Source organism: Manacus vitellinus, unplaced genomic scaffold (genome assembly GCF_001715985.3).
Source record: "Manacus vitellinus isolate BGI_N305 unplaced genomic scaffold, ASM171598v3 scaffold_4_pilon, whole genome shotgun sequence".
In the NCBI taxonomy this organism is placed as follows: domain Eukaryota; kingdom Metazoa; phylum Chordata; class Aves; order Passeriformes; family Pipridae; genus Manacus; species Manacus vitellinus.
In genome coordinates, this window is record NW_021940604.1 from 24,618,599 (window position 1) to 24,644,972 (window position 26,374).

General features: G+C 35.9%; 1 protein-coding gene across 4 annotated transcripts in view; it reads left to right on the plus strand.

Annotated features, from left to right (window-relative positions):
* HACE1 (HECT domain and ankyrin repeat containing E3 ubiquitin protein ligase 1) overlaps window positions 1-24,450 on the plus strand; it is a 51,355-nt gene extending 26,905 nt beyond the window's left edge. For 3 of the 4 annotated variants that reach the window (XM_018078115.2, XM_018078116.2, XM_018078119.2), the window contains 12 exons: window positions 1,672-1,740; window positions 2,361-2,448; window positions 4,167-4,278; window positions 4,371-4,468; window positions 4,654-4,741; window positions 5,783-5,932; window positions 11,219-11,415; window positions 16,088-16,219; window positions 16,937-17,035; window positions 17,348-17,418; window positions 22,969-23,082; window positions 23,528-24,450. In XM_018078115.2, the coding sequence (XP_017933604.2) occupies window positions 1,672-1,740; window positions 2,361-2,448; window positions 4,167-4,278; window positions 4,371-4,468; window positions 4,654-4,741; window positions 5,783-5,932; window positions 11,219-11,415; window positions 16,088-16,219; window positions 16,937-17,035; window positions 17,348-17,418; window positions 22,969-23,082; window positions 23,528-23,630 (1,321 nt within the window). In that variant the 3' untranslated portion in view covers window positions 23,631-24,450. The remainder of the gene's footprint in view (window positions 1-1,671; window positions 1,741-2,360; window positions 2,449-4,166; window positions 4,279-4,370; window positions 4,469-4,653; window positions 4,742-5,782; window positions 5,933-11,218; window positions 11,416-16,087; window positions 16,220-16,936; window positions 17,036-17,347; window positions 17,419-22,968; window positions 23,083-23,527) is intronic. The other variant, XM_018078118.2, reaches the window with a different exon arrangement.
* The last annotated feature ends 1,924 nt before the right edge of the window (window positions 24,451-26,374 follow it).

Sequence of the window (26,374 nt, forward strand, 5' to 3'; positions counted from 1 at the left end):
AATTTCGAAGGATGCTTTGACTATGATGTATCTTGTTATTCAAGCCAGGGTGCAAATGTTCTTAAACAGAAAGAAGGCCTACCTTGAGAGAAGTGTAAACAAGATAAGGGAATTTAGAAAGTTAGATATGAAATGGGGTATTAGGGTTGTGTAAATGTGTAAACTACTGTGCTAAAGTGAGCTAACTACAGCTACTTCTAAAATCTAGAAAAAGCTAAAAATCAAAAAAATCCATAGGCATAAATAGGAGTAAATGGTGTAACTCAATACCACTGCCATCTTCAAATAACGTTTGAAATTATAACAAACTATATTTTCAGACAAAATGTTTTAAAATGGCTCTAAATATAGATTTGAGTGTCGTTATATTTAGTGGAATAGAGTAAACAAAGCTCATAGCTTTCCATTGTTCCTGATAATCATACAACAAGGATGGCATTTCATGTTGGTTAACATTTGAAATATTTAGGTTATTTTATTTTACTTGCCACAATTGCTTTTCTTGTGCAGATGCTGACATTGAATCTAGGCATTGTTAATTAATATACTGAAATAAAATGTAAAGTGTATGCTTTTTTCCTCTTCTCCATATATTGTATCTTACAGCTTGTGTGGCAATTTACAAATGGAGTTAATTTCCTTTTAGGGAAATTAATTTTTAGTTTTTTTTTTAGTTGTTTAATGTTTTCAAATCATCTCACAGACCAGGAATCTGTTTAAAATGTTCTTATTTGGTCTCTGGAAGATTTTACGTGCTTGTTTGTTTTTGGTGCAGATGAGTGAAAGGATATTCAGAACAGAATAAGGAAAATACCTCAGTTTTGGATAAAATTAGCAGCTTTCGTCTAAATTGGTGTGGGGAACAGGAACAGTTCTAGGATTGTTATGCTGGACTAAGTAAAGTACTGTTTACTTGATGAGACGGTTTTAACTGTGTTTGCAACTATTCATTAGCTTCTACTGAAGTTGAAGGATACAATTGTTTGGTTGTTTTTGTTTTGGGTTTTTTTGTAGGATAGGTGTAAATAAATGTAATAAAATTTGCACCCATTTTTATCTTTCCCTCGCTCTCCAGATGTATGTATAGGAGAAAAAAATAAATTCATGCTAGTGGGAGACTCTTGCCTGACAAGTAATTTTGTTGTGTTTTTTTTTTTGTTATGTATATTTTGCCATTAAATAACCCATTGTCCCCATTATTAAGTCTGCTAAGCTTGAATTTTATTTCTTCCTGGTTCTCTTTCTCGCATAGCACAATTTACAAGATGCGTGGTGGGAGTTTTATACAATGAACAAGAATATAGAACAGCCTGCATATTGTATACATTGTGCATGTAATATCAGTCCTTCCATATATGTGCTTCCATTGAAAGCTGGAAGGATTCAATAGGAAAATATGTATCTCCCTTAGCCTGAGCTTTTCTTGTGCATATAGTTAGTAACAGTTAACGGTAATGTTGTGTGACCCTCTTGATTATTGGCATTTTTGGCTTTTCTATTAGTTTATTATGAGATCTTAATGCTGTTGAGTATTTAGTTTCATGATGGCTAGTTAAACAATATCAGTTTATAGTTATGCAGTCTTTTATTTTAAAAAAAAAGGAAACAATTTATGTAATTCAAATTATTTTCAATTTCACTAACCGAAAACATCATATGATTTTTGAACAGGATGACGTCACCTCGTTTTATAGAGTTTGTTTGTAAACACGATGATGTCCTTAAGTGTTTTGTTAACCGGTAAGCTTCAACAAATATGGGTTTTGTAATCCACCTCTCTGCCCGACCACCTTCCCCCTCAATAAATCAAACTGATCTTTTTCTTCTTACTGAGTTGTATTTTTAGGTTTGTGTTGTAACCTATGCACTTTAATGGTCCTGCCAAATTCAAGGGAGTATAGATTAAAGATTCAGAGCTCAGAATTAAATGAACTCTTTTACATATTTAAATGATCTATTTGTAAGATTCTGTGGGATCTTGTGAAAAAAATCTATTTCTCAGAGCAACAGAATAATTTCTTTAATAGATCCTTTCCTCATATTTATTCCAAATAAGGGCTTCACTTTTGAGGCAGATGAAAACTTTCATTCTTCCTCCAATATGTGACTTCCTAAAGGAGTCTAAACCATCTTTTTACAGTTGACTGTTCCCAGAGTTTCTCTGGGACTGCTTCTGTGTGGGGAGCTGCTTCTAATCCTCCTATGTTTTGCAGATGAGGTATTTGAAAACGAGAAAAAATGACAAAGTGTCTGTTAAAACCTTTTTATATGACTAATTGCATTGTTTCTTTATGTGAAATTTTTGTATCATGAAGCATTATTAAATCTCTTAACAGGCTTCTAACCTATTTTTCTTTCAGAAACCCCAAAATAATTTTTGATCACTTTCATTTTCTTCTCGAGTGTCCTGAACTGATGTCCAGATTTATGCACATCATAAAAGCTCAGGTAAGTGTCAGGACATGCTTAGTTACAACTTCTGTGAATATACAAAGGGTGTTTTGTTTCAAAATAGTATTTAAAGAAATTCCATTTGGGGAGGATGGAAGAACTAAGTGTGGCCTCTAGTGCTTCTGAATGTGGGATGTTGGAAGATCAGATTAAACAGACATGGCAGCCAGATTTCTGTACTTGTAGTTCTTTAAAATACATATGTGAATCCATTTGAGATAACTGATGTTAGATATGCCTTACAAGTCCAACTTTCAGTTAAACAAAGCTAAATTTCTATTTTTAAATCTATTACTGCACATCTAATAGATTGGGCTTTAAAATGCTGCACTTTTCCCCTAATTCCCCTGAAGTAATCTTACATTTTGAGACAAACCAGAGGATAAATATACCACTATTAGTTGATTTGGCCATAGTTAATTAGTGACAGCTCCTTTAGTGAAACATCATGTTGTCTTGTTACAGCTTTTTGTTTCTTTGTTTTTTCTCTTTTCTTATTCAAGTAAAATTATAAACTCATTTCTCAGTTTGACATTGGACATGAATTCAAGATTAGAGAGTTACTCTAGGGGAGACCAGTGCAGTTTCATTGAAAAATTAGCACACAAACTCTTATGTGGAAGTTGGCTCGTATACATAACCCTGTAGTCTTAGGCATTTGCCATGTTTTTGTTACTGTGCTGTGCATGTGCTCTATTACAAATGAAGATGGTATTTGGGTGATAATGAGCTGGTTGGAACTCCTTCATTTAGCACACACTAGTTTACTTTTGATTTGTTCTCCATTAGAAAGATTCCTTACACTAAAAGAGTTTTGGTCAGCTATTTTGGTTAAATACCAAATTTTCTGAAAACAAAGGTAAAGTTCCTCTACCCAACCATAACACCCCCTTCCCCAATAATTGTGGAAAGTCTGTTCCAAAAGCTTTATTTTCTTAGTCGTGAACAATACAGTGTTTTATTTTTAAAGGTACACTGTTTTTAGTAATCCAGTCCCATTTGTGGGACAATGGTGTTAGATGTATTGTTTATTCATTCTTTGGTTGAAATCTGTGTTTTTGGAATTCGTTACCTGTGAATAATGAAGAGATGATGAGAACTGACACCCTGTTTGTCAGGTCAGCTAAATGTACGTACTGTGAATTGCGATGGATGAGAAAGATATGAGACGATGTCCTGTCTTGGAAGAGCTGCAAAATGTCATCTCAATCCTGAGTCAAACAAGCTAGAACCTTCTCACCTAGGAGTTCCTTTGGAAGGTTTCTGGTTCCTTTGAGTTGTTTTATACTGCCAGTGGACTTTACTACAAGTAGGGCTTGTTTATATCCCTTGTGCTTCTGTGCTCAGCTGTGGTTGATTATCAGTAGTATTACAGAAGCCAGTGACTTATTTCTTCTCTAGAGTCCTTCACACCCACTCCTTCCCTGTAAGAAGTTTTGTGCTGTTTTTCTCTTGTGTGGAGAACTTTGATAGCAATTTCTGCATAACTGGTGGTCCAGTCTTCTGCATACCCAGCTTCAGCATACCAAACTTCATCAAGCACTTAAGGTCATGTCTATTGTTTTCCCAAAATACTGTATAGCTTATTGAGGTAACTCGGCACATCTCAAAAATTAATGGAGAAGTCTGCATAACTATTTTCCAGTCATGCTTATGAGAGATTAATCATTTGGTGAAATGCATCTATATAATATGGTTTACACTTTGTTTTGTAGCCATTTAAAGATCGCTGTGAGTGGTTCTATGAACATCTGCATGCTGGGCAGCCAGATTCGGACATGGTGCACAGGCCTGTCAATGAAAATGACATTCTTTTGGTTCACAGAGGTATTGTGTTATAAATGGAATTAGTATATCTTTGAAATACATTGAAATATAACAAATTAAGATGAAAAAATTAATTGATGCTTTGTATTTAGATTCTATTTTTAGGAGTAGCTGTGAAGTTGTATCTAAAGCAAATAGTGCGAAACTAAAGCAGGGGATTGCTGTGAGATTTCATGGAGAAGAAGGCATGGTGGGTAAAACTACATTGTTTTTTATGGTACTTTCATATGGAAACATTAATTCTCTTTCACAAGTATTGTTTTGAACTAAACCCTATTTTAAAATTACTTTAAAAGAAATATCTAGTTATTCAGTATAACTGTTGGAGCAGTGAAACTTCTTTGTACTAATACATTTTATTCTTTTGACATGCAGGGACAGGGTGTGGTGCGTGAATGGTTTGATATCTTGTCCAGTGAAATAGTTAACCCGGATTACGCCTTATTTACCCAGTCAGCTGATGGTATGTTTCTGTGGTTTTTTCCCTCTAATTTTAGAGTATTGTCTTTCATAAAAGCATCATTTCAGAATATAAGATTATTACTTTTTAAAAGCAACACCGACAGAATTATCTTGTATATAGAGAAATGATCTATTCATTGTTTGTTTTTACAAGAACGTATAAAATATTTTCCTTCATTTGAAGTTTCATTCTCTTCTGTAAGAGGAGAGTGAGTTGTTGGTTTTAATGGGTCCATGCTATCTCTACCTGGTTGTAGAAGGACATAGCACTTTGAGAGTTTTCCTGTCTTCTGCATCTGCAGGAGAACTGTGGAGGTATTCCTCTATTTCCTTTTAGAAATCGATAAATTCAATAAGCTAGTTTTTGTTATAAAAGCAGATGTTGATCTCCACAGGTCTCCCTTGCATTTGCCTTTTTGTCTTTTGAGTTTTTCATATAAAGCAAGTCTTTATCAATAAAAGATTTCACATCATCATCAGTGCTAAGTGTTTTGTTTTCTACCTTACAAAGTCTTGGAAAGTGGCAAGGGATTCAGTCAACAGTAGATTATTTCATGAAAGCTAAAAGGAAAGGTTCAGGGATGTCTGTTTGAGGTAGTCTTTTCCAAGGAGACCAGAACTGGACTGTGTCCTGCCTGCATCCGGCTGGAAACAGGTGAAAGGAAGTAGTTACATGCTGATCCTTCCTTTGAGCATGTTCACAAGTTGATAGAAGCAAAACCCATTAGAGTGAGCAAAAAATGCCCATAGCAATATACTAAGATGGAGGGTGAAATTTACAAGTTTATAATTCCCTTTTTGTTGATGATAATTATTTCAGAGCGATGCCTTGGGAAGTGGCTAAGCAGTATCATTGTAGTAGTAGGGTGTCACTACGTTCTAATACATTTCTATCTGAAGTCTTTTTTGTGTAAGCAAAAAGCCCCAAACTTCCAGAACCCCAAAATAAAACTCTTGCAGCGTTTTCAGGTGTTTAGTGTATTTGACAAATAAACACTTGGAAAAAAGGGTACCGAAATATGATAATATTTTTATTTTATAGGAACAACTTTCCAGCCCAACAGTAACTCTTCTGTAAATCCAGATCATCTGAACTACTTCCGTTTCGCAGGCCAGATCCTGGGGCTGGCTCTGAATCACAGGCAGTTGGTGAATATCTACTTCACGAGGTCATTCTACAAACATATTCTTGGTATGTTTTATTAAAATCCTGTTTATTAATTGTAATAATTGTCTGAGCACTAAACCTTTTTCTTTTTTACTTTTGTGTGTGTGTGTGTTAAAAGTGAAAAAGTCTTGGAAATTAATGTCTTGCAAGTCTTTTATGTACATCAGAGTCACAACATAATATGGCAGTAATTGCTGTTCTAGTCTGTGCCTCACATAGGAGCTGTTGTAGTTGCAAAATATAGAAATACATGAGCAAAACTGTGTGGGAATTTTATACAGTTAACAACTTTCTAAAAAATAGCTAATCTTTATATTTGAATATGAATCTTAAAAGCAAGAAAGTCATCATTACTCTGTCTAAAGCCTTATCATGTAATTTGGCTGTCTTTACTATTGCTGACTAGGAATGCCTGAAAGGCAGATTAGTGCAACCAATTGCTTTTGTGGTATATGCAATTCTTTGCATCACAGTTGTGAAATTCATCTGTCCTGCTGTGTAGTGTCATTCTTGAGAAATGAAAATAATTGTTCCTTAGTTAACTTCTGACAGACTTACAAAGTTGAGAATGTTTGTGAACTCTGGCAAAAGTCTATCAGGCATTCTTTATTGTGCCTGAAGTTCATCAGTCATGTAAGGTTTTCAGGAGCTGAATCCATACCGTTGCAAACTTATTTCCTGAAATAGTGTTTTGGAACTAATGCAGGTTCATCCTGTCTCCTTAACGAGGCAAGTTAATTCATGTGCTTATACTGTAGCATTCAAGGGGATTGGTCAGAAGTCTTTATAAAAATGTAACTTTTTTTTTCTTTTAGTGGAGGACAACCTTTGTTAACTGTAGTATCTATTGTCTAGGGCTCTTCTTTGAGAACCTTTGTGCCTTTTGATTGTTGAACATGATGCCCCTCCTCTGCATTGTCATGAAAAAAGTTTTCTTCTTGCGTGAAAATATCATGGAAGGGTAAATTCCCTGTTCATTCTTATTACTCCACTAAGTACATAAATTTATTTGCTGCTGCATGCAGATTTCCTTTGTGTTCAAGCACTATTCTTTCATCTTCTTTGGAAGTATAAGATAGCTTGATGATTTTCTGTAATCATTTTGTCTACCTGCAGTCTTCCTGTGATGTTTGTTGAGGACAGATCAACTCTTAACTTCAAGTTTACTGTTTCTCTTCCCTGAAAGTGTTCAGGACACGCTGTTGCAGTTTGATGGTGCAGGCTCAGTCATCTTTGTCAAGATCTTCTTCACAGAGGAATGTATTTTACTTCTTTGCCTTAGTACCACTTAGTACCTTTCTGCTGCAGGGGAGTGACTCTGTTCTGGGCAAGAGGCAGTGTAGGACAACCAGTCTGAAGCAGCACCATATAGGCAATGCTTCCCTACTTGTTGATCTTCATGTAGGAAAGTGGTTCTAAAGTATCACTGTGTGACACAATTTGGACTTAAGGCCTGGCCTCTGACATCAAGAGATTCCTCTGAGTGAGCAGAAGAATCATAAATGGTTTGGGTTGGAAGGGATCTTAAAGATACCTTGAGCAGGGACACCTTCTACCAGACCAGGTTGCTCAAAGCCCCATCCAAGCTGGCCTTGAACACTTCTAGAGATGGTGCATCCACAGCTTCTCTGGGCAGCCTGTTCCAGTGCCTCACCACCCTAACAGTAAGAATTTCTTCCTAATATCTAAACCTATTCTCTTTCAGTTTAAAGCCAGTCCCTCTTGTCCTATCACTACTTACCCTTGTAAAAAGTCCCTCTCCAACTCTCATGTAGCCCCCTTCTGGTACTGGAAGGTGCTCTAAGGTCTCCCTGGAGCTTTCTGTTCTCCAGGCTAAACAACCCCAACCCTTTCACAGCCTGGTTTTATAGGAGAGTGGCTTCAGCCCTCTGATCATCTTTGTGTCCCTGGTCTGGAGTTGTTCCAACACATCTATGTCCTTCCTATGCTGAGGGCCCCAGAGCTGGATGCAGCACTCCAATTGGGGTCTTATGAGAGCAGGGTGGAGGGGCAGAATGGCCTCCCTTGACCTGCTGGTCACACTTCATTTGTTGCAGGCCAGGATATAGTTATGAATAATGCTCACAGGCTAATCTCCATGTGATGTATTCACAAAAAAGAAAAACTTATTTTTCTGCTGTTCACTGACACCTTGAGAACAGTGAAGTGTTGCTCTTGTCAACTCTTTTGGAATTGAGTACTAAGGAATTTGGGTTCCTTACTAGTTTGATTTGTGATGATATACCTGAATTTTTGGTTTCTAAGTTGACAAGATGACCTTACTTTTTTCTTTTTTCATTTTGCTAGAGTAACTGTTGCAAACCAAGAAGCAGCAGTCAGTAGTCTCTGTTAATAAGATCTCACCAGTCTTAGTAAGATCTTGTCATTCTGTTGAACAGGCATTCTGGAAATTTCTAGATGTTTAGACACATTCAGCTTGTTTAAATTTTCACAATTGTTTATTGCTTCTTACTTATCAGACACAGAGAACTGGAAAAACTACACATCCACTTCCCCAAGTGGTTGCTTTTTCTGCCTCACCTTTCCAAGGCCTTTTCCATCAGCTTTGTTCATCTCCTGTTTTTTTGCTTAAGGAATCGGAGTTGTGCAGCAGCAGATGCTCCTGAGGGGTTTTCATTTAATTTTTGTTTCAGGTTCAGCTATGGGTTATACTAACTGTTATTCATGCCAAATACAAGTTATCAGGTTACAGAAATATGAATTTCCTTCAACTACTTGTCAGGCCTTAAGTGAAGGAGTGTGAAATCTTTTGCAGTCTGAGACCGTTTCCATTCCTTTGGTTTTTCACCTTGCACTGAGATCCTTGTTTTCCCTTAGTTAAAGTATATCCATCTGTTGATGGCACTAAAACCACCGGTTGTGAGGTAAGACCTTCTGTCTCTGAGGAACAGTGTGAACCTTTTTCAAAGGAACTCCTCTTTTTTAGTCAACACACATGATGTGGAAATGCCTTAATTAGAAGATGAAACCTGTATGAACAAATGTGGCTGCTTTTTTGAGATTCGGGTGGGTGCATCACCTTTTTCCACTGTGGTGAATTTAGATCTTTCTGCAACAATATCTGGTAGGCAAGGAAAGATCACCAGCTTAGGTGATGACCCAGCTAGCACACAACTAATGTGCTTTATAAGGTGTTAGATATGTAGCATGCATAATTTTTTGTATGTGGGTGCTGTGAAATCAAACATTATTCCATAGGTCTGCCTGTTTATTAAGGCTGTTCTCTATTACAGATGTAGCATGGGCAAAAATACAGTCAGAAATTAATAAGGCCTCTTAGGTTTGTTTTTCTCACACTTTGTCTGCCTTCTGCTTAAGCAGGGGAGGAGAAGATAGTTTCTCTAGTGCTCTTTTCCACTTTGTGTTTTTTTAAGAAACCAATTACTTTTCTGTTTATAAAGGAAAACTTCCACCTCCAGCCCACAAAGACAGATAGCAGATAAATTCTTTACTATACTGTTTGCTGTCAGACTTCAGTCTATTGTTTAACAGTATAGTTGACAGTAGTCCTTGAAATGGCATAAACAAAAGTGAAAATTAATTTCTAGGTCAGTCTGTTTTGAACTGGAGGCCTTAAATTCTTGAATATTAAATGAAGTTGTCCCAGAGCTTACCTGTATTATCTTTTTGAAGTTCTATGTTGCATGGAAATACCTGCTAATCACAATTATGCTAAGATAGATTTCTCTTCCTTGTCAAACTACAGGTACCTTGAGGGTATACAAGAGAAAGATACATAATATTTCATGGGATTCAAGTTTTGTCCTGATAAATCTGATGGAGTTTCTTTATAACTGCCCACTTGAGTCTGTTGATTGGTAAAATATCTGTCAAGCAAACGAGTGAGCTTAGTGCTTTGGTCTCACAGTGTGCTGACTATGACTGTTACTCTCATCATAATGCTCCAGTTAAGTTTCTTGTCTAAAGTTGGAGTCTCTGATTCCTGCTTTTCAGTCTTTGTTTCCCACATTTTGCTTATATCCCTCAGAGACATTATTATTTCTACATTTCATGTGTGAAATGCGCATATGCTTGCTAGTTGGCAAAAATGAATGTCCTCTAGTAAGTACTAGACAGCTGTTAGATTTTTTCTTTTTTTTTCAGAGAGAGATGATATTTAATTAGTAAGTTACCTATCCCTGTCTTAAACTCGAGTGTTGCTTGATTTTATTAGAAAAACAATGCCTTACAGCTTCTGTGCACATTTCAGCTCTAGTCAGCTCTTCCATGGAAATACTGTAACAGTTTTTGCACTTAGATGTCTGAGTGGCTGCTAACCTTTGAATTTTGTGTTAGTCTGGGGTACTGCATCCGCAGTCCGTGTTGCCAAGGCTCATAGTAATGGGCACCCTTATGACACTGCATAATGCACAGAAGATGGTGAAGCAAAGACAGTACTTCCCAATAACTTGCTTTTCTGTAAACCTACTGCCACCCGAATCCCCTTCCCCTTTTTTCCCAGAAATGTATTTGTCTTGGTAGAGTTAGAGGATCTATCATGGCAGAGTTAAAGTAGTTGGGGGTTTGCTTTCTTGTGTAGTGAAGAGGGTAGTTCTCTTTCATAAGTAAATGTGCCCAGAACAAGGTGACCCTTAGTTTAAGTGTGTCTGAGTGCCATGTCTGTGAAGGGGCTGTAAACAGTAGTTCCTGTACTTGGATAAAAGTCAAACTTCTAGCAACTCTCCTTTTAATGCTTCTAAATGACTTGCAAGTTCAGGTTGAAAATGTAAAATTCCTATAAATAATTTTTTTCAACTGTATAGTAGATCCTATTTCAACCATGGTTAATAAGAAGAAAACTGAAGAGCAAAAGGGTTTTCTGACTACAGGAAGGTTCTTTCCTCTCCAAGTAATGTTCTGGGGGCAAAGATATTATTGTACAAAAATATGGTATTTGGGTTTCTAAAAGTTATGTAGAAAACTTTAAGACTTTGTAGGAAACATTTAACATTGTGTGTTCAGGATGGTTAGATGCTTTTACTTAAACCTGTTAGTGAGTTAAAATTGTGCAAATTGTGTTTGCCCAAGTGGTATGTCATTTGCCTCACTAGGGGGAAAAACACACAGAGGAAACTTGATTCTGTAATATTTTAAAAATGTAGTAAGTACAGTTCTGATGTAGTTTTTAACTGTGGATTCCTTATTCAGTTTTTCTGTTTCTGCATTATTCTGGTTTCTCTCTAGAGGGCAGTCTTCTGCCATATATTGTTATAAATCTTTTACCTTTATCCTACTTATTTGAGTAGTTTTGTCTCTTTGTTTTTTGTTTTTGTTTTTTTTTCCCCCCAGGTATACCTGTAAATTATCAGGATGTAGCATCTATTGATCCAGAGTATGCAAAGAACTTGCAGTGGATTTTAGATAATGATATCAGTGATCTGGGTTTAGAGCTGACCTTCTCTGTTGAGACTGATGTTTTTGGAGCAATGGAAGAAGTGCCACTGAAGCCCGGGGGTGCAAGTATACTTGTTACACAGGAAAACAAGGTGAGTATACAGGTTTATTCAGAAGTTGATAGTATAAGAAAAGTGACTGGACCGACCTTCTGAATACCTGGGAGGATAAATGATATACCCATTTTGAAGGAAATACAAAAAAGTTAAAAAATTATCAACACTCTTGCCCCTTTTTCTAGCTTAGCATGTTATATAGAAATAGTGCTTTTTGAAATTTTTAAAAGAGTTTAGGCTTGAGGTTTTTCTTTCTGAGAGAACTGTGGAAGGGAAACTTCAAATGAAGGGTTTATTTTAAAGGTTGTAAATATTCCTAAAGTTAAGTCATGGGTATATATAGTGGAGAAGTAGAACAGTAGCAATTGATAAAATTAAAATTGTAGTTAACGTTGCAAAGTGTGCTGCCTTCTGGGGCAGTCTGTGGCACTGGATTGCTCTACATTAACATGCAATAATGAATGGAGTAAAAGGCTGCAGGAAACTTTTTCAGCAATTTGCAAGTCACTTCATGTGTATGGAAATAATGTACCTTTATAATTTACTGTAAGAGTAACAGGTTAGAAAGCCCCCAGTTCTCTGCAGCATTAGTTCAAAAAAAGAAATATTGAAAAACACAGCTGGATTTTGAAAATAATCTAAAATTAAAATCAACATCAGTCTGATTGAATTCTGCAGTTACCAACTGAACAGCTTCGAGTAACTGCAGGAGTGTCATGGGTAGACCTGCAATTTTCTGTAACATTGACTCTTGATGCTGATGTCTGCTTTCTGTTTTGAATTTCATTTGTGTTGGGCTGGCCCGGCCCTTTCTGTGTACAAAGTGAGCGCTCGGCTGCACCAGCGGTGTCAGCAGCTGCTGCGCTGGGAAACGGCCACTTGGTGTCAGTGTTTGTTGCAAGGACATTTCGATTTGTGTTGGAGCAACTGGCATTGGATTCTTGTATGCTTAATCCTCACTTTCATTAAAGCAGAGTGTCATTCCAATAACAGGAATACATATTATTAGCCTGATTCTGTAATGTTTCCTGTAATACAGTCATTCATGAAAGAAAACAGATGGTAAAATAAGTCTAATTGTGAAGGCAGGACATGTTTAATTTTTTTATTATCTGTTGGAGAAAGCAAGGATATTGATTCTTGTTTCTGGTCAGTCTTAGCTTCTCAGTATATAAAAATGATGTATTTGTCATAAATTTTAGCTTCATAACAACTATTTAAAACCCATTCTCAATTCGCATGAAATTAGAAGTTTGCCCACATGAGGGTACTACCCACCAGTAGCTTAAATTGCTCTGTTAACTCTGGAGTTGGGTCACGGACTACAAAGGGTGGTTGAAAACGTGTAGAGCAGATGCCTCCATATTCAGCAGAGCCATATACCCCAGCTGTGGCAGGAGTTTGTGTAGCATTTATTTCAAAGTTGGTAAGAAATGGATGACTCTGGCAGTAGGTTTGAAACTATTAATATTAATTGATTTTTTTGAATTTGCAGCTGCAAAATGTGAAGTCAAAAACCATCTGTAAATGGCACTGTCTTTTGTTCAGTGGCAAAGTCGTTGATAGTGGCCACCTGGTTGAAAATTGTAGATCTGTGTTTTAATGGTGTTGGGGAATTTTTTCCAGTTTCTTTCATGTGACGTAGTTTTGCAGTATGTTTTAGCTTAGCTGTTCTATCCTTTTAAATAAGAATGTGTCTACTTTCCTTTATAAAAAAAACCCCAATCTTTTTCCTGCAAGACGTATCTTTTTTTTTTCCTGCCTTTACCCAAGGAATAAAAGATCACTGTTTAAAACTCATTGTATTTGCTATGCCTCTGGGAGAAGAAAATTCAGCTTCTAGAAGAATGTGCTATGTATGCACACTAGCAGATTACTTGCTTGAAGGAGAGCTTTTTTTTTAAAATGAAATTGACTGAATCTTTATTCCTTAAAAAAAACCCAAACAATAAACCCACAAAAAAACCCCAGCCCCCACCCCTGCAGAAATCACTCAAACAGTCCATTTCCTACATTGAAAACTGAAACAGAGTAAATGCACCAGGATTAAGAGCTATTTGTAAAAAGTTATTTTCTTTGAACAAAGATTTTTTTTAATATCAGCTGTGTAGTAGGTGAATGGTTGTGGGACGATTTGATTCAGATATTCATGTCTTGCAATGTCCATGTAACAGGCAGCTGAAGTATCAGTTATAACTGTGGTTCAGCTGCCTTTTGTCATGGTAAAGGAGAGACTTCAGAGGGAAAATTCAGGCTGTGTCCAGTGTCATAATGTGCATTTATCTTTGTTCTTTGCTGTGTGTTTTTTTGCAGCTTTCTACTTTCTAGAAAAAAAATAAAATTAGAGCTAGTCAAAGTATAACTATGTTTTATTAAAGAATGGTGCAAATCTCCACAATCATATGGCTTTCTCCGTCCTTCCAGGGCTTGTCTGTTTGAGCTGGCTGTGCTGTTTGGCAGTAAAAAATTGTGGGTTTTTTTCCAGGCAGCTTTGGAATGGAGCTGCTTTCTGAATCTGAGCATCATAAACATTGATCCTTGTTTCACACTATATGCGATTGTGAAATCGAGGAAGCATGATCTCTGCTTTATTTACCTCAAAGGAAAATACAGAACAACCCTCACCCAAACTAGACTTTATCATCATATTTGTGATGCCCATCTAATGTGTGTTCAATCAAATCTCCCTTCTTAAAAGAAGTCTGGATTGTACCTTTTGTGCACTGTGTGGGGATGCATGTGTAGATCTGAAATTATATGGGTACTTCTGTTTTCTAATGTGCTCCTAAGGCTTCTGAGAGAGAATAAAATATAAATGAAGTGAACAGAGAAAAAAACAAATTGACCAGTTTTTACTGACATATACTGTGTAAATTCTGTGCTACGGGTCTTTCATCATGTACCAGTGCTGATAGTCAGGATGCTCAGCTGTTCAAGGCTATTTAAAACATTTCTTGTTACACCTAAAGCACAGCAACTGCTTTCTCTCATAATTAAAGTGTTCAATGTAGTATTTTTGTAATACAGAAAATAAGTCATATTCTTTTTCTTAAATGGATTTTTTAAAACTAAGGTTGTGAATTTTACTTTCTACTCTGTCTTCTGAACAGCCTAGTATATGTAACAGCAGTTTAAGAGATGTAAAACAAGCATTTCTGATCATTGAAGAAGACCGATGTTAACATTATTTCAAATCCTGGTAATGCGAAAGCTTCTGATTTCTTCTGTATGTGCAGAGGCTGACTTCTGTCTAATGCAGTTAATCTGCTTTGGCTACCCCTCAGTCCTTAGAGAAGAGAGGTGTCTTCATCTCCACTGATAGTAGAAGCAACCTGAGGAGGTTTCTAGATTGAAACTATATTTTTTGGAACAGTTCTGCAGTTAAAAATATGATTAGGTCATGTTTTTCAGAGCACTTCACAAATTAATTGTCTTTTCACTCTAGCAAAATGGTGCTAATGTATGTAAAAATACCTTCCAACTGCAAAGCAAGTGACAATCCCTTTGTACCTCTGTGAATGTAAGGAGCTGACTTTGAAAAATATTCTTCTGTTTTGAAATATTTCATACTTCATTCTGTTTTACTGAAAGGGAGGAAAGAAAAAATGCTTGGTTGCTTTTGTGCAGGTTCAGAACCTAAAAGTTTAGGCTGAAGTTTTTTTAAAATTAAAAATCAAAGTATTTTTGTAAGATTATTGTCTTGAAGGAAGCTGATAGTCAGTTTAATTGGGAGATACATTTCATGATTTTCTTACTAAAAGTCATTATTAGGAAGTCAAAGCATTTCTTTGAAACTGAGTACCATAAATAATGTAGGAAGAAATTTTGTTTTCAGGTAGGAAACTTTTTTCTTAAGTAGAGAAACTTTATTAGATTTGTGTACATTTGTCAGAGTAAATGAGACATATTCATAGAGGTTTACTTTTACCTATCTCCTAGAAACCTTCCTCCATTAATGCCTCCTAGGCTTTTGTGTTCTCAACAAAAGGGAAGTTCTGGTGGATTCCTTTTCTAGCTGGCATCTTTTAAAGGGAACAGAGCCCTCAAATCCCTAAAGCATGATATAGTCTATTCCCATGACTATGGTAGAAATTATTTTCTGGTTTGTTTTTTTTTTTTTTTTTAATAAACTAAGGAGATTTTCAAGGCTTGCTTTAAAAAATTGAAATTCTTATTAAGATAACAAAGCTTGCAGAGGTAAGTAGTATATTCTGTTAGACTTCTAGAGATAGGGGGAAATCTAGGAAGCTTTTTCACTCACAAATATTCCTTCAGAAGTTTACCTTTTTCCTGAGTTATGTCAGTTTTCTTAATAGAATATTTTTGTTTACAAACCTTGACGTGTTTATGTCCTTAGTTGAGCACAATGGTGGTTGTATTAGATGGCAGGCATGACAAATTAAGTTTTATTCACTTCCTTTATCTTGTTTGAAGTCCCTGTTTTTTGACTGGGTTATGTAACAATTTAAACTGTTCTGTTTTGGAATTGTCTTTGGAAGGAAGGAAGAGGGAAGACCAGAAGGGGCTCAGAACTTGGAGGAATCTTCTTAATTGTTTTGGGTTTCTTCAATGTGGAAAGTGCATAGGGATTCTTATCTTGCAGTGGATGAGATCTGTAATATATGGAGGACAGCATTTGTGTGAATGCGTTTGTACAAGCTCTGGGGTTTTGCTGTGGTATATCTTAATGTCATTTTCTGCATTGCAGGCTGAGTATGTCCAGCTTGTGACAGAGCTCAGAATGACAAGAGCCATTCAGCCTCAGATAAATGCCTTTTTACAAGGCTTCCATATGTTCATTCCTCCATCTTTGATCCAACTTTTTGATGAATATGAACTGGTAAGCAGAAATGCCTATATATTTTTAAATACTTTGTTCAGCATACTTCATTGGCAGTGTAATGATGTAGAAGTAAAGCTCAGTAATCACAAAATAAACATTTTATAGCTTTCACTTTGGTTTTGCTTCCCAGCCATCTATCAGTTAGGATCTCATTATGTGTATTCCTACTTTTTCTAATTACTCAGAATTACCAACTTTCTGGAAGGTGATAGCTTCATATGGCCATGATAAATGCCTTGAATTGTAATTTCAATATGAATCGGGATGTTGTGGCCTTTAAGTCTTTTTATATTTTCCTTGAGGAGGACAGAAATCCTCTAAAAGTAAGGAGATGCTGTCAATTGTCTTTAATTTTTCTGAGTCGCAGTATCAAATTTCACTAAGTTTTTGTTGGTGGTTTGATCTTCTGTAACCAACACATATCAAGTTTTGTCCAAGTCATGCCAAAACTCAGAGCTTTCTTCTTTCAGATTCTTTGGCAATAATTTTTCTCTCCTGATACTGCATACTGAAATTAAATAGATTGTGTGAAGTTACCTGAATTCAAAAATCTTGAACTAAAATTTAATGGTAAGTTCTATAAAGTTGCAACTAAACAGAAAAAGCACTATAATTTTTCTACTTCTTAAAGCAATGTTTTTTAAGATAGCATAAACTCTTGAAATTAATGGTTAATCAGGAAGAGTAATCACAACCTGTGTGCTTCTTCTGAAGGAGCTCTTGTTGTCTGGTATGCCAGAAATTGATGTGAATGACTGGTTAAAAAATACAGAATATACGAGTGGCTATGAGAGAGGAGACCAAGTTATTCAGGTAAATTTGGTTTGGCTTTTTTTTTTTTTTTTTGAATAATGTAGACTATTTCATTTTAATCCAAGAAAGGTGGTTTTGTTGTTGTTCTCATTATCTTTGTGTGTTCATGGAAGCTTATTTTGGCTGAAATTTGTGGATTTTTTTAATATTGTATTCCTACATTAAGTTACTTAATTATGTATGAATTTCATATGCAAATTTCCATAATTTAAGTAGCAGACTGGCAAATATTTCGCTTATTGTTTTATCATTATATTTTCAAGTATTACAAGTATTTAATGGAAAATACAAACTAACTTATTTTTCATCTAGTGGTTCTGGGATGTGGTGGAGGAACTAACTCAGGAAGAGAGAGTATTACTATTACAGTTTGTTACTGGCAGGTGAGAGACTTTTCTGTAAGAACAAATACATTGTCTAGATACTCTGAAATAAGTCAAGAGACTTGAGATTGCCATGAAAGATCATCTAGCTAGAAACTGTTTTGCAGACTTGGGCATTCTATATGTTTATCAAAGTAGACAAAGTGTGTGTTAATACCTTTGCTACCTGTGTTGCCAGCAAAATGATTGATTACGTATTTATTATACTTGACTACTTTGCAAGAGGCCTTTGTTGCTGTCCAGGCAATTTTTAACAAGGCTATAGCGAATTTAACTGTGCTTTATATTCTTCCTGTTGCATATTTATGTGACTGTTGGTTTCTCCAGTAATCAATAGAGGCTGTAATATATGAGATAACTAGGTATCACTTCAGTTAGTGTAAACAGAACATCCTTCTCCTAAAGCTGAGTTGAATTTAACATTAGTGCAATATGTCGAGGTAAGTGAAGATGTAACCTTATGCAGGACTGTTTGCTTTATATAGGTTTTCTGTCCTAAATTCTATTTGTTCTCTAGGGAAAGCCACTTTTATTTCCCTTATGGTTTGGGGGCAGTGAGGGAAGGTTTTGAGCAATAAATGCCCCTTGAGTTGCTGAGCTTGTGTGTACAGACATCTCACAAAATGGGTCTGTAGACATATATGTGGCACCTGAGCTGTTCAATCCAGTCTTTTTCTGATGGCAGGCAGAGATCCCACTGTCTTTTTACTTTGATGTTCCCTTCATATTCTAGAATTAGTAGAGTAGATGACCTTTTTGGTATAAGTTTTGTGGCTAAGCAATGATAAAATACAAATTAAGGTCTTCAAAATTTGCCTTTTATATTAAGGAATTTCATAGTCATGGATGTATCATCAAATGGCAGAGTCTTCAAATTCTATTAGTTTCACTTGATTTATTATGAATTTCCTTGTTTTTAGGAATCATGGACAATCTGTGCACACTGATCCTTTTGTCCTCTGAGGAAATGATTTCTGCAGTTCTAACTGCATATGTGTTGCATGCCAACTGCTGGTCTTTCATTTTTAGTGAACGAGTCCATTTCTAAATCTAGAGAGCAAATAAGGATCTTTAAGATGGAAGGTCATGTTTCAAATGCTTCTTAAAACATTCCAAATGGTACTGAAGTGGCATTCACTGTTTTCATGGCATTTGCAATAGTCTACTGGATTCTAAGGGACACTTCTATCAAGTAAACAATTACTTTGTCTGATTAATACGTGCTTCAGTACCATTCGTTTTGATCACAAATCACCTTCTGTCTTGTTCTTACCCATTTTGTTAGTAGGAAAGAAATTTTTGCTGTGGCTTTTAGGAACTGTGGGCTGGAATTGAAAAACAATTTACTTTTTTTTTCTTTTTTTTTTTTTCTGTAACGGCTAGAAGGAACCATTTATGTTTTTTCTTCAGTGACTGCAATGCAGTAGGTATATTTTTCCATAAAAATTTAACTTTTTAAAGTTACCTCTAATGCAGCTCACATTTTTGCACATAAATCCCCAGACAGTCCTGGTTTCTGGGCAGGGAAGATTTAGATGCTGACTTATCTGTGAGCTAAAACACAAGTTAGTCTAGTACAGGCTGGTATCACAAGTAAAATTATCCACTAAAAGTATATCTGATTTCCAACTATGAACATCTTCTGGCTTGGCATTTTCTTAGTGAAGAATTTGTTTCTGTGTAGTGGTTGCCAGGCTATATTCAAAATCTTCATTGTTTGTTTCCATTTCCCTTTAATCTCTTCTGCACATTCACTTACTTGATTTTCTGTGTCTGTGTGAAGAGCAACTGTTCTTTATTTCCGAAGACTATGAAATTAGTCTAGTGAATTAAATAAAAAAAATATATTTATGATTATGTCTTCAGTGTTTCTCTGACATCTCTAAATATTTCTTAAACTTTTTCTTATGTCTTCTTTTCCCATTCTTACATCTTATTCTCTTCAATGTAATGAAGTCTTGCCTTGGGAGTTTCAGTGGAGATGCCATTGCATTTGTCATGAATACCAATTTTAAAACATCTTTTAACAGTAAAGGAATTGTCGTGAGCAAAGTTTGAATGTACTTGGTGGTCTTAGCAAACTCAAGAAAAAGCCTAAATATTTTTGTACCTCATGGTGGGGATCTGAAAGTTTACTTACGCACCACTTACTCTTTCTCAGCTGACAGCTGCTTGAGATGGTATTGCCAATTCTACATGCTTTTACTTATTTTTTCCCTTTCTTGATCTATTTAGTATTTATAATAGTATTTGGGTAAATTATTGGTAATTATCTATTGACAACTTTTGATTAAGTTTTTAGTAAGCAGTTGGAGGGAAGGGTTGTCAGCTTGATAAATTCTGTATGATATATTCTACTTTATTGGTATTTTACAAGTATAAAGATTGCTGTTTAATTCTTTGGGGACTGTAGTTTTCGTTGAGCAATAAGCAATATGCTTCTGCTATTTTAAGGGAAATTCAGCATAGTTGTTAAATGTGAAATACGTATTTGCCTACTGTTATAGAAGTATAACAAAACATAAGGAAACCAGCTTAAATTATCTCTTGTACAGTGTTTTCATTTCAAGTAAATTTATGCAAAACCTGTCAGTAGAAAAATAGGTAGAAATGTTAGGATTCAGATATAAACTTAAACATTTTAAATGCTGAAATTTCCAAAGCTATGAAATTGCATTGTTGCTCTTGCTCAAAGCTATTTGCACATGCAGTAGAAGAGGTAAGATATTGTGATATTTTTTTGCATATATTTGGAAGGTTTTCTTTACTATATTGGCAGTGTGTTCCTTGGAGAGAAAACTCATTTCTTGAAAGCATAAGTTGGCAGCAATCTGTTTCTTTTAAATATTCAAAACTGTGATCATACTATACAATTTTGACCTGTTGTATGGAAAAAATTATAATAAGTTACATTGCAAAAACTTTTAGCTAATAGTGGATTGAATGAAAAATTTTCAGCAGTTAGATCTGTGTTTTATCGCTGATTTGAATGTGGAATGCTAGAGGGGAGAAAAAAGTCACTGCAGGGGAGGCAGAACTGTAGTGGAATATGAACCGAAATTACAGTATAACAGTAAAGCTGTAAAATCTTTACAACTCTTCTGAACTGTTGCTGTGAGCACAATTCCATTTGTGTCAGAAATAATATGCTACCAATAATCAGCACTTCCCTCCATAGTGGTTGCCTTGTATAGCAGTGTTAGAACTATATGCCCAGCATTGCTGTTATCAAGCTAAGTGATACGGATTTATATATTAGATACTATAGGTAGTTCTTAAAGGTACGTTTAGAAAGTATTACTGTGAGTTGTGTCCTAGGTCCTTCACATTTAGCAGTAGCAACCTTTACTCTTTTGCATTTTTGCCAAGTAGTTTTACCGTGAGTAAAACCATTACTTCTTTTCTTGCTCCTGTTTTTGTAGTCACTTGATTTGGTAAATATGGGAGCATTGTTTTTAATATAGATACCTGTAATCCAGAATTGTAACAGCTGATATATATTTTATGGAAAGTTTATTTTGTTTCTTTCTTTGCTAGCAACAAAATCACAGATGAGCTGAGATTGGCAGGGACCTCTGGAGATTAAGATTTTCACAGAATATTCTGAGTTGGGAGGGACTCACAAGGATCACCAAGTCCAGCTCTTAAGTGAATGGCCCATATGAGGACCAAACCCATGACCTTGGTGTTATTAGCACCATTCTTTAACCAACTGAGCTAATCTCAGATTGTCTAGTCCAGCACCCTATTCAGAGCAGAGTGAGGTGAGCTGGATACTCAAGATCTTGTCCAGACAGGTTTTGACTGTCTCCAGGAGTGCTAACCTCCCAATTCTCTGGGCAACTTGTACCAGTGTTTGACCACCTCACAGTAAAAAAGTTTTTCTTGTGTTTAAATGGAAATTTCCAGGACTTCCATTTGTACCCATTTCCTCTTGTCCTGTAACTGGGGACCACTGACTGCTTCATCTTGTTTATTCCTTCCTTCAGGTATTTATACATATTGATCAGATTCCCCTGAGCCTTCTCCAGGGCTGAAAAGCCCGAACTCGCTCTCCTCCTGTGTTGGGTACTCCAATCCTTTACAATCTTCATGGTCCTTTGCTCAACTTCCTGCATTATGTCCCTGTCTCTACTGTAGTGGAGAGCTTGGAGCTGGACTCCAAATATTTTTCCCCGAGTACAGGGAAAGGATCACCCCCCCTTGCCCTCCTGGTGACATTGTTCCTAATGCATTCAACTTCTGTAGTCCTTATCCTTTCATTATAGTGGGTTTTGGGGGGATTGAGGTTTTTTTTGTTTTGGTTTTTTTTTCTGATTGTGTGGGCTATACTAACAACATGTTATCTTATAGTGCATTCCAGCTTAAATTGGTGTTATGAATAAATATGAATATCTGAATTATGTTCTATTTGTTAGTTTAAAATTATAGGGAGGGACTTTGAACACTCCAGGCTATTGCCCATTTACGCCTTGAGTAATCTTTAAATAATACACTGGTAAATGGAAAAGAATTTAATAATATGATTAAGTGAGAATGCGTTCCTGAAGATGCTAGTGATTCTTTTTTAGTGTGTTCTGGTTTTGCCATAGTTTGTCACTGGGTGATAGTGTGAGTGATGTAATGGTTTTATTAGTTACTTGTAATATTTGGTCTGAAGTAGTAAATGAATAGATATATCAAGGACACTTTGGTCATTTGTTCCATAGATAGTAATCAGAGAATAAACTCTTTTATGATGTAGGATTTCTTAAAGTGTAAACATAAATAGCCATGTTTATCTTAACTGAGATAATGCCACAATATAAGGAAGATATAAAGCTATTAGAAACTACCCAAAGGAGGGCTACAAAGATGGTGAAGGGCCTTGAGGGGAAGCGGTATGAGATCACTTGATTTGTTCAGTCTGGAGAAGAGGAGACTGAGGAGAGACCTCATTGCAGTTTACAGGTTCCTTATAAGCAGAAAGGGAGGGATTCTTCTCTCTGGTGACCAGTGACAGGACCCAAGGAAATGACATGAAGCTGTGTCAGGGAGGGTCAGGTTGCATATTATGGACAGGTTCTTCACCTGGAGGGTGGTTGGGCACTGGAACAGGTTCCCCAGGGATGTGGGGAAGCTCACCAAGCCTGACAGAGTTCAAGAAGTGTTTGGATAATACTCTGAGGAACATGATGTGATCCCTGCAGGGCCAGGAGTTGGACTTCGATGATCCTTGTGGGTCCCCTCCAACTCAGGATATTCTATGATTCTGTGAACATTTTGTTACAAAAACTGGTTGTAGAAATGAGTTCTCCTTGCAAGCAGAATTATCTTAAATATCATTCAAACAATTTGGTGCCTAATTTAAGTGGACTAATCTATTATTCAATCTTGTAATTAAATGCATTTAGACGAAGAGAATTTTGATATTACTAAGAGAAGGGGAACCTTGATAAAAGTATTAGTAACTGTCAAATTGCTCTAAATAAGAGATATTTTCAGTGTAAAGATTATAGGTTTTGCTTTATAGCATTATTGCAATGGTCTAATCTCTGTGAATTTTCTCAGTTCCAGGGTGCCTCATGGTGGCTTTGCCCATATAATGGGTGGCAGCGGATTGCAAAATTTTACAATTGCTGCTGTACCATATACTGAAAATCTTTTACCGACATCAAGCACATGGTATGTTAACTAGGCTTATTGAAATATCTTAAAACAGAGCTTTTTCATGGCAGTCACAGTCAAAAGTACAGTTCTTTTCAATATTAAGAGGTCCCAAAGAAAATTTGACAGTTTTTGGAGTATTCACTATCCAACAAGAAAGCCGTAGGTTTTAATCCAGATGATGTTACATTATGTTTGCTCATTGTTTATTACTTGATTTTGCCTAATTGAAAGCAGTGAAATTAATAAAGGAATTTTAAAGTTAAATTGTTCTTTTACAACTTACTGAAGTGAAAAAACACTTAATTTCCTGCAATATATTTGAATGCTCAGTGGTACTATAAGGCAGCACAGGTTTGTTTTCTACCATAAATGTGGTCTCTTCAGGGGGTTCGATCAGAAATCTTTACTGTTGAGTTTCTTACTGAACTGTGATGTGGCTTTTTTTTTTCTTTCTTTTCAGTATCAACATGCTCAAGTTACCTGAATACCCAAGTAAAGAAATCCTGAAAGACAGGCTTCTTGTGGCATTGCACTGTGGAAGCTACGGCTACACAATGGCATAATGAAGTCTAGGAAACTTATCTGACTGCTAATGTGCAATTTTGAGTGGCAGAAGTAATTTTGGAAACTGTCAATAGAGAAACAGCTTAGATGCTGCAGCCCATTGACAGGGCTGGGCTTCAGAATTTGCACGGGATCATCAGCTTTCCTTCCATTATTGTGTTGTCAAGGTAGCTTTCATACCATCACAACAATCTTCTCAGTATGCTGTATTTTCATTTTTTAAAATTACAGACCTGTATGGAAATCAGTTTACATGCTTTTCATTATTACTTCAGTATGAGAAAGTTTGTCAGAATCTCTTTCCCCAGTTTACTTTTGATTTCTGACTATGTGGTTGAATGACATTTGCATTGTAGTTTACTTTGCACTCAGATGGAATACTGCTAATGGAGAGAGTTGTACTTTATGCCTTGTTGCATGTGAAAGTGCCATTTATTTTTGCAGAGACCACTACAGAAATTCAGTTCGGATATTGTACAGTAAGACAGAGCTGATGTATTTTCCATTTCTTTGCATAGTAACAGAGAAAATTTTATAACTTTTTGGTATTTTAATGTATATAGTATGTAAAGATTAGGTTGTTATGACTGTAAAAAATAACAGATTGAGTTTATCTAATTTATATTAGAATTTACACTATATTCTAGCAAATATTTAAAGTATTTGTGACTTTATAGTCAACTTGCAGTTTAGAATTTGTAAACATTATTTAAGATCTATATCCATTGTTTGAATGCCTTTACTCTTTCCTTGACATAACTGTATCTTTGAAAGGTATTATTAAATTTTAGTATTTTAACCAGAATCTGAATGTGACAAGTCTGTGTGTCTCTGGGTGGATTATTCTTTTTTTTACCTCTGGATGTTATTAATCTTTATGTAATTTAAATTGTCTTGGAAGCAGCATTTGAGAAGTCATTGTCAAAGTGTATGGATGAGCATAAAGAGATGAACAAGGAAGAAAATTGAGCTTATGAGGTTAACTGACAAGAATATAATTAGTAGAATCTCATGTCAAAATTTGTGTAGAATTAAAATATATTACTCAAATAATATACAAAAATACAGAGCAAGGGCTTATCAGCATGTGTTTTTGATAAGTAGCTGCCCATGTTGGGGTTGATGATGCTATTGCATAATTGCTTTTCCAGGGAGCCTGGGATAGGTCTACATTATTGTTTTGATTCAGGCTAGGAGTGTTTTTTTTAGTTGTCGGTGTGTTTTTTCGTTTGGGGGTGTATTTTTTCTTTGTAAATTAATCTTGTCATCCCTACTTGTCATGCTTTTGCTTCAGAGAATACAAACTGAAATCTGTTTAGATAAAACTAAACAGGAAAACACGATCCAAAAATGTACTAAATGCTAATGGATGAGCATCAAATTTGTGTCTGCAAGACTTAAATAATCTGAGGAGGTGATCTGAAGAGTTCATAAATTAATTCAGACATAGCAACCCCCCCAAATGCATATATTTTAAGTTTCAGCTCCACAGAAGAAACTGTCTCCTACTGATCCATTCATGTTTTCCTGCACTAAGTGCTAATACATGTGTAGCCTGAGTTCACCAGCTGATCTGTCTAGGCTGCTTACTTAATGCTGGTTTATTTCACATTTTATTTATTTTACTCTAAAGCATGCATAATCTCTCCAGAAGTGTGAAAGAGAAATCCATGGACCATCTGACTCAGTCTTGCCACAGTAATATTCCTTTGAGCTAAGCCTTTCTGATTCTGTTTGTGCACATGTTTTATAAATGTTGGTTTAAATTCTTAGGTGGAGTCTGTGACTGCAATTAAGGAGAATACTGGTTTTAGTTAGTGGAAAGAGCAGACTCTTCCAGCGGGGCAGTCCAGTGAAAGCTGGTTAACTGTTCAGTCAGTGGAGAAATGCTGTTCCTCTGGCATGCTCTAGGAAGCTTTGTCTATTTAGATAGGTTAGATGTTTGAGGCTGTGTGGGGTTTTAGTGTTAAATACCAGTTGTCTTGGATCCCTCAGTTAGCAAAAGTACTTTGCTTTTCTGCGCAGCTGGGCCATGCTTGGTTCCCTGGTTCTATAGCTTATTTTATTATGTGCCTCTGCAAGGTAGATTGATAGCAGGACAGTGTTTTGAGCAGTACAAGGTATTTGTCAGGAATTAGGTATTTGTTTTCTCTGTGTAAAACTGGGATTTTTGTCTTTATCTTAGGGTTTTACTGTAAACACTGTTGTTTATTAACTGCTATGCAATCTCTGATTTTTAATTTTTTTTTCTATTTCACATGTTCTATTTACAGTAATATACAGCAGTTTGCGGGAAGCCAAAACCTTGCATACTCCTGCATAGTGTTCAAAACATGTCATACTGTAAGGCTGAGTGAAGGGAAAAAAGAATCATTTGAGGGTTTTTTTTTCTCTTCTTTATTATGCTGTAGGTGACATAAATATTAACAGGCTGAATTTGGTCTCAAACAGTACATTTAAATGCTCGGAAGCTGGTTTTGAAATGTCATGGAGTGTACATGTTTCATTGTTCTCAAGTTTCCTGTGACAGACCTCCCTCTTACAGTCTCACAAATGGTGACACAGATTACTCCTCCCCCCTCCATGTAAATGTTAGTCATGTCCTCTATGAAGTATCTTGTAGTATTTCTTGTAATGTTTGTACTACTTACCCCCATATTGGGTCAGAATGAAGTAATTTTAAAATCCTCCCGTAATAAGAAAACATGGTGAAATTATGTAGAAAATGGGAATAGAGATCTTG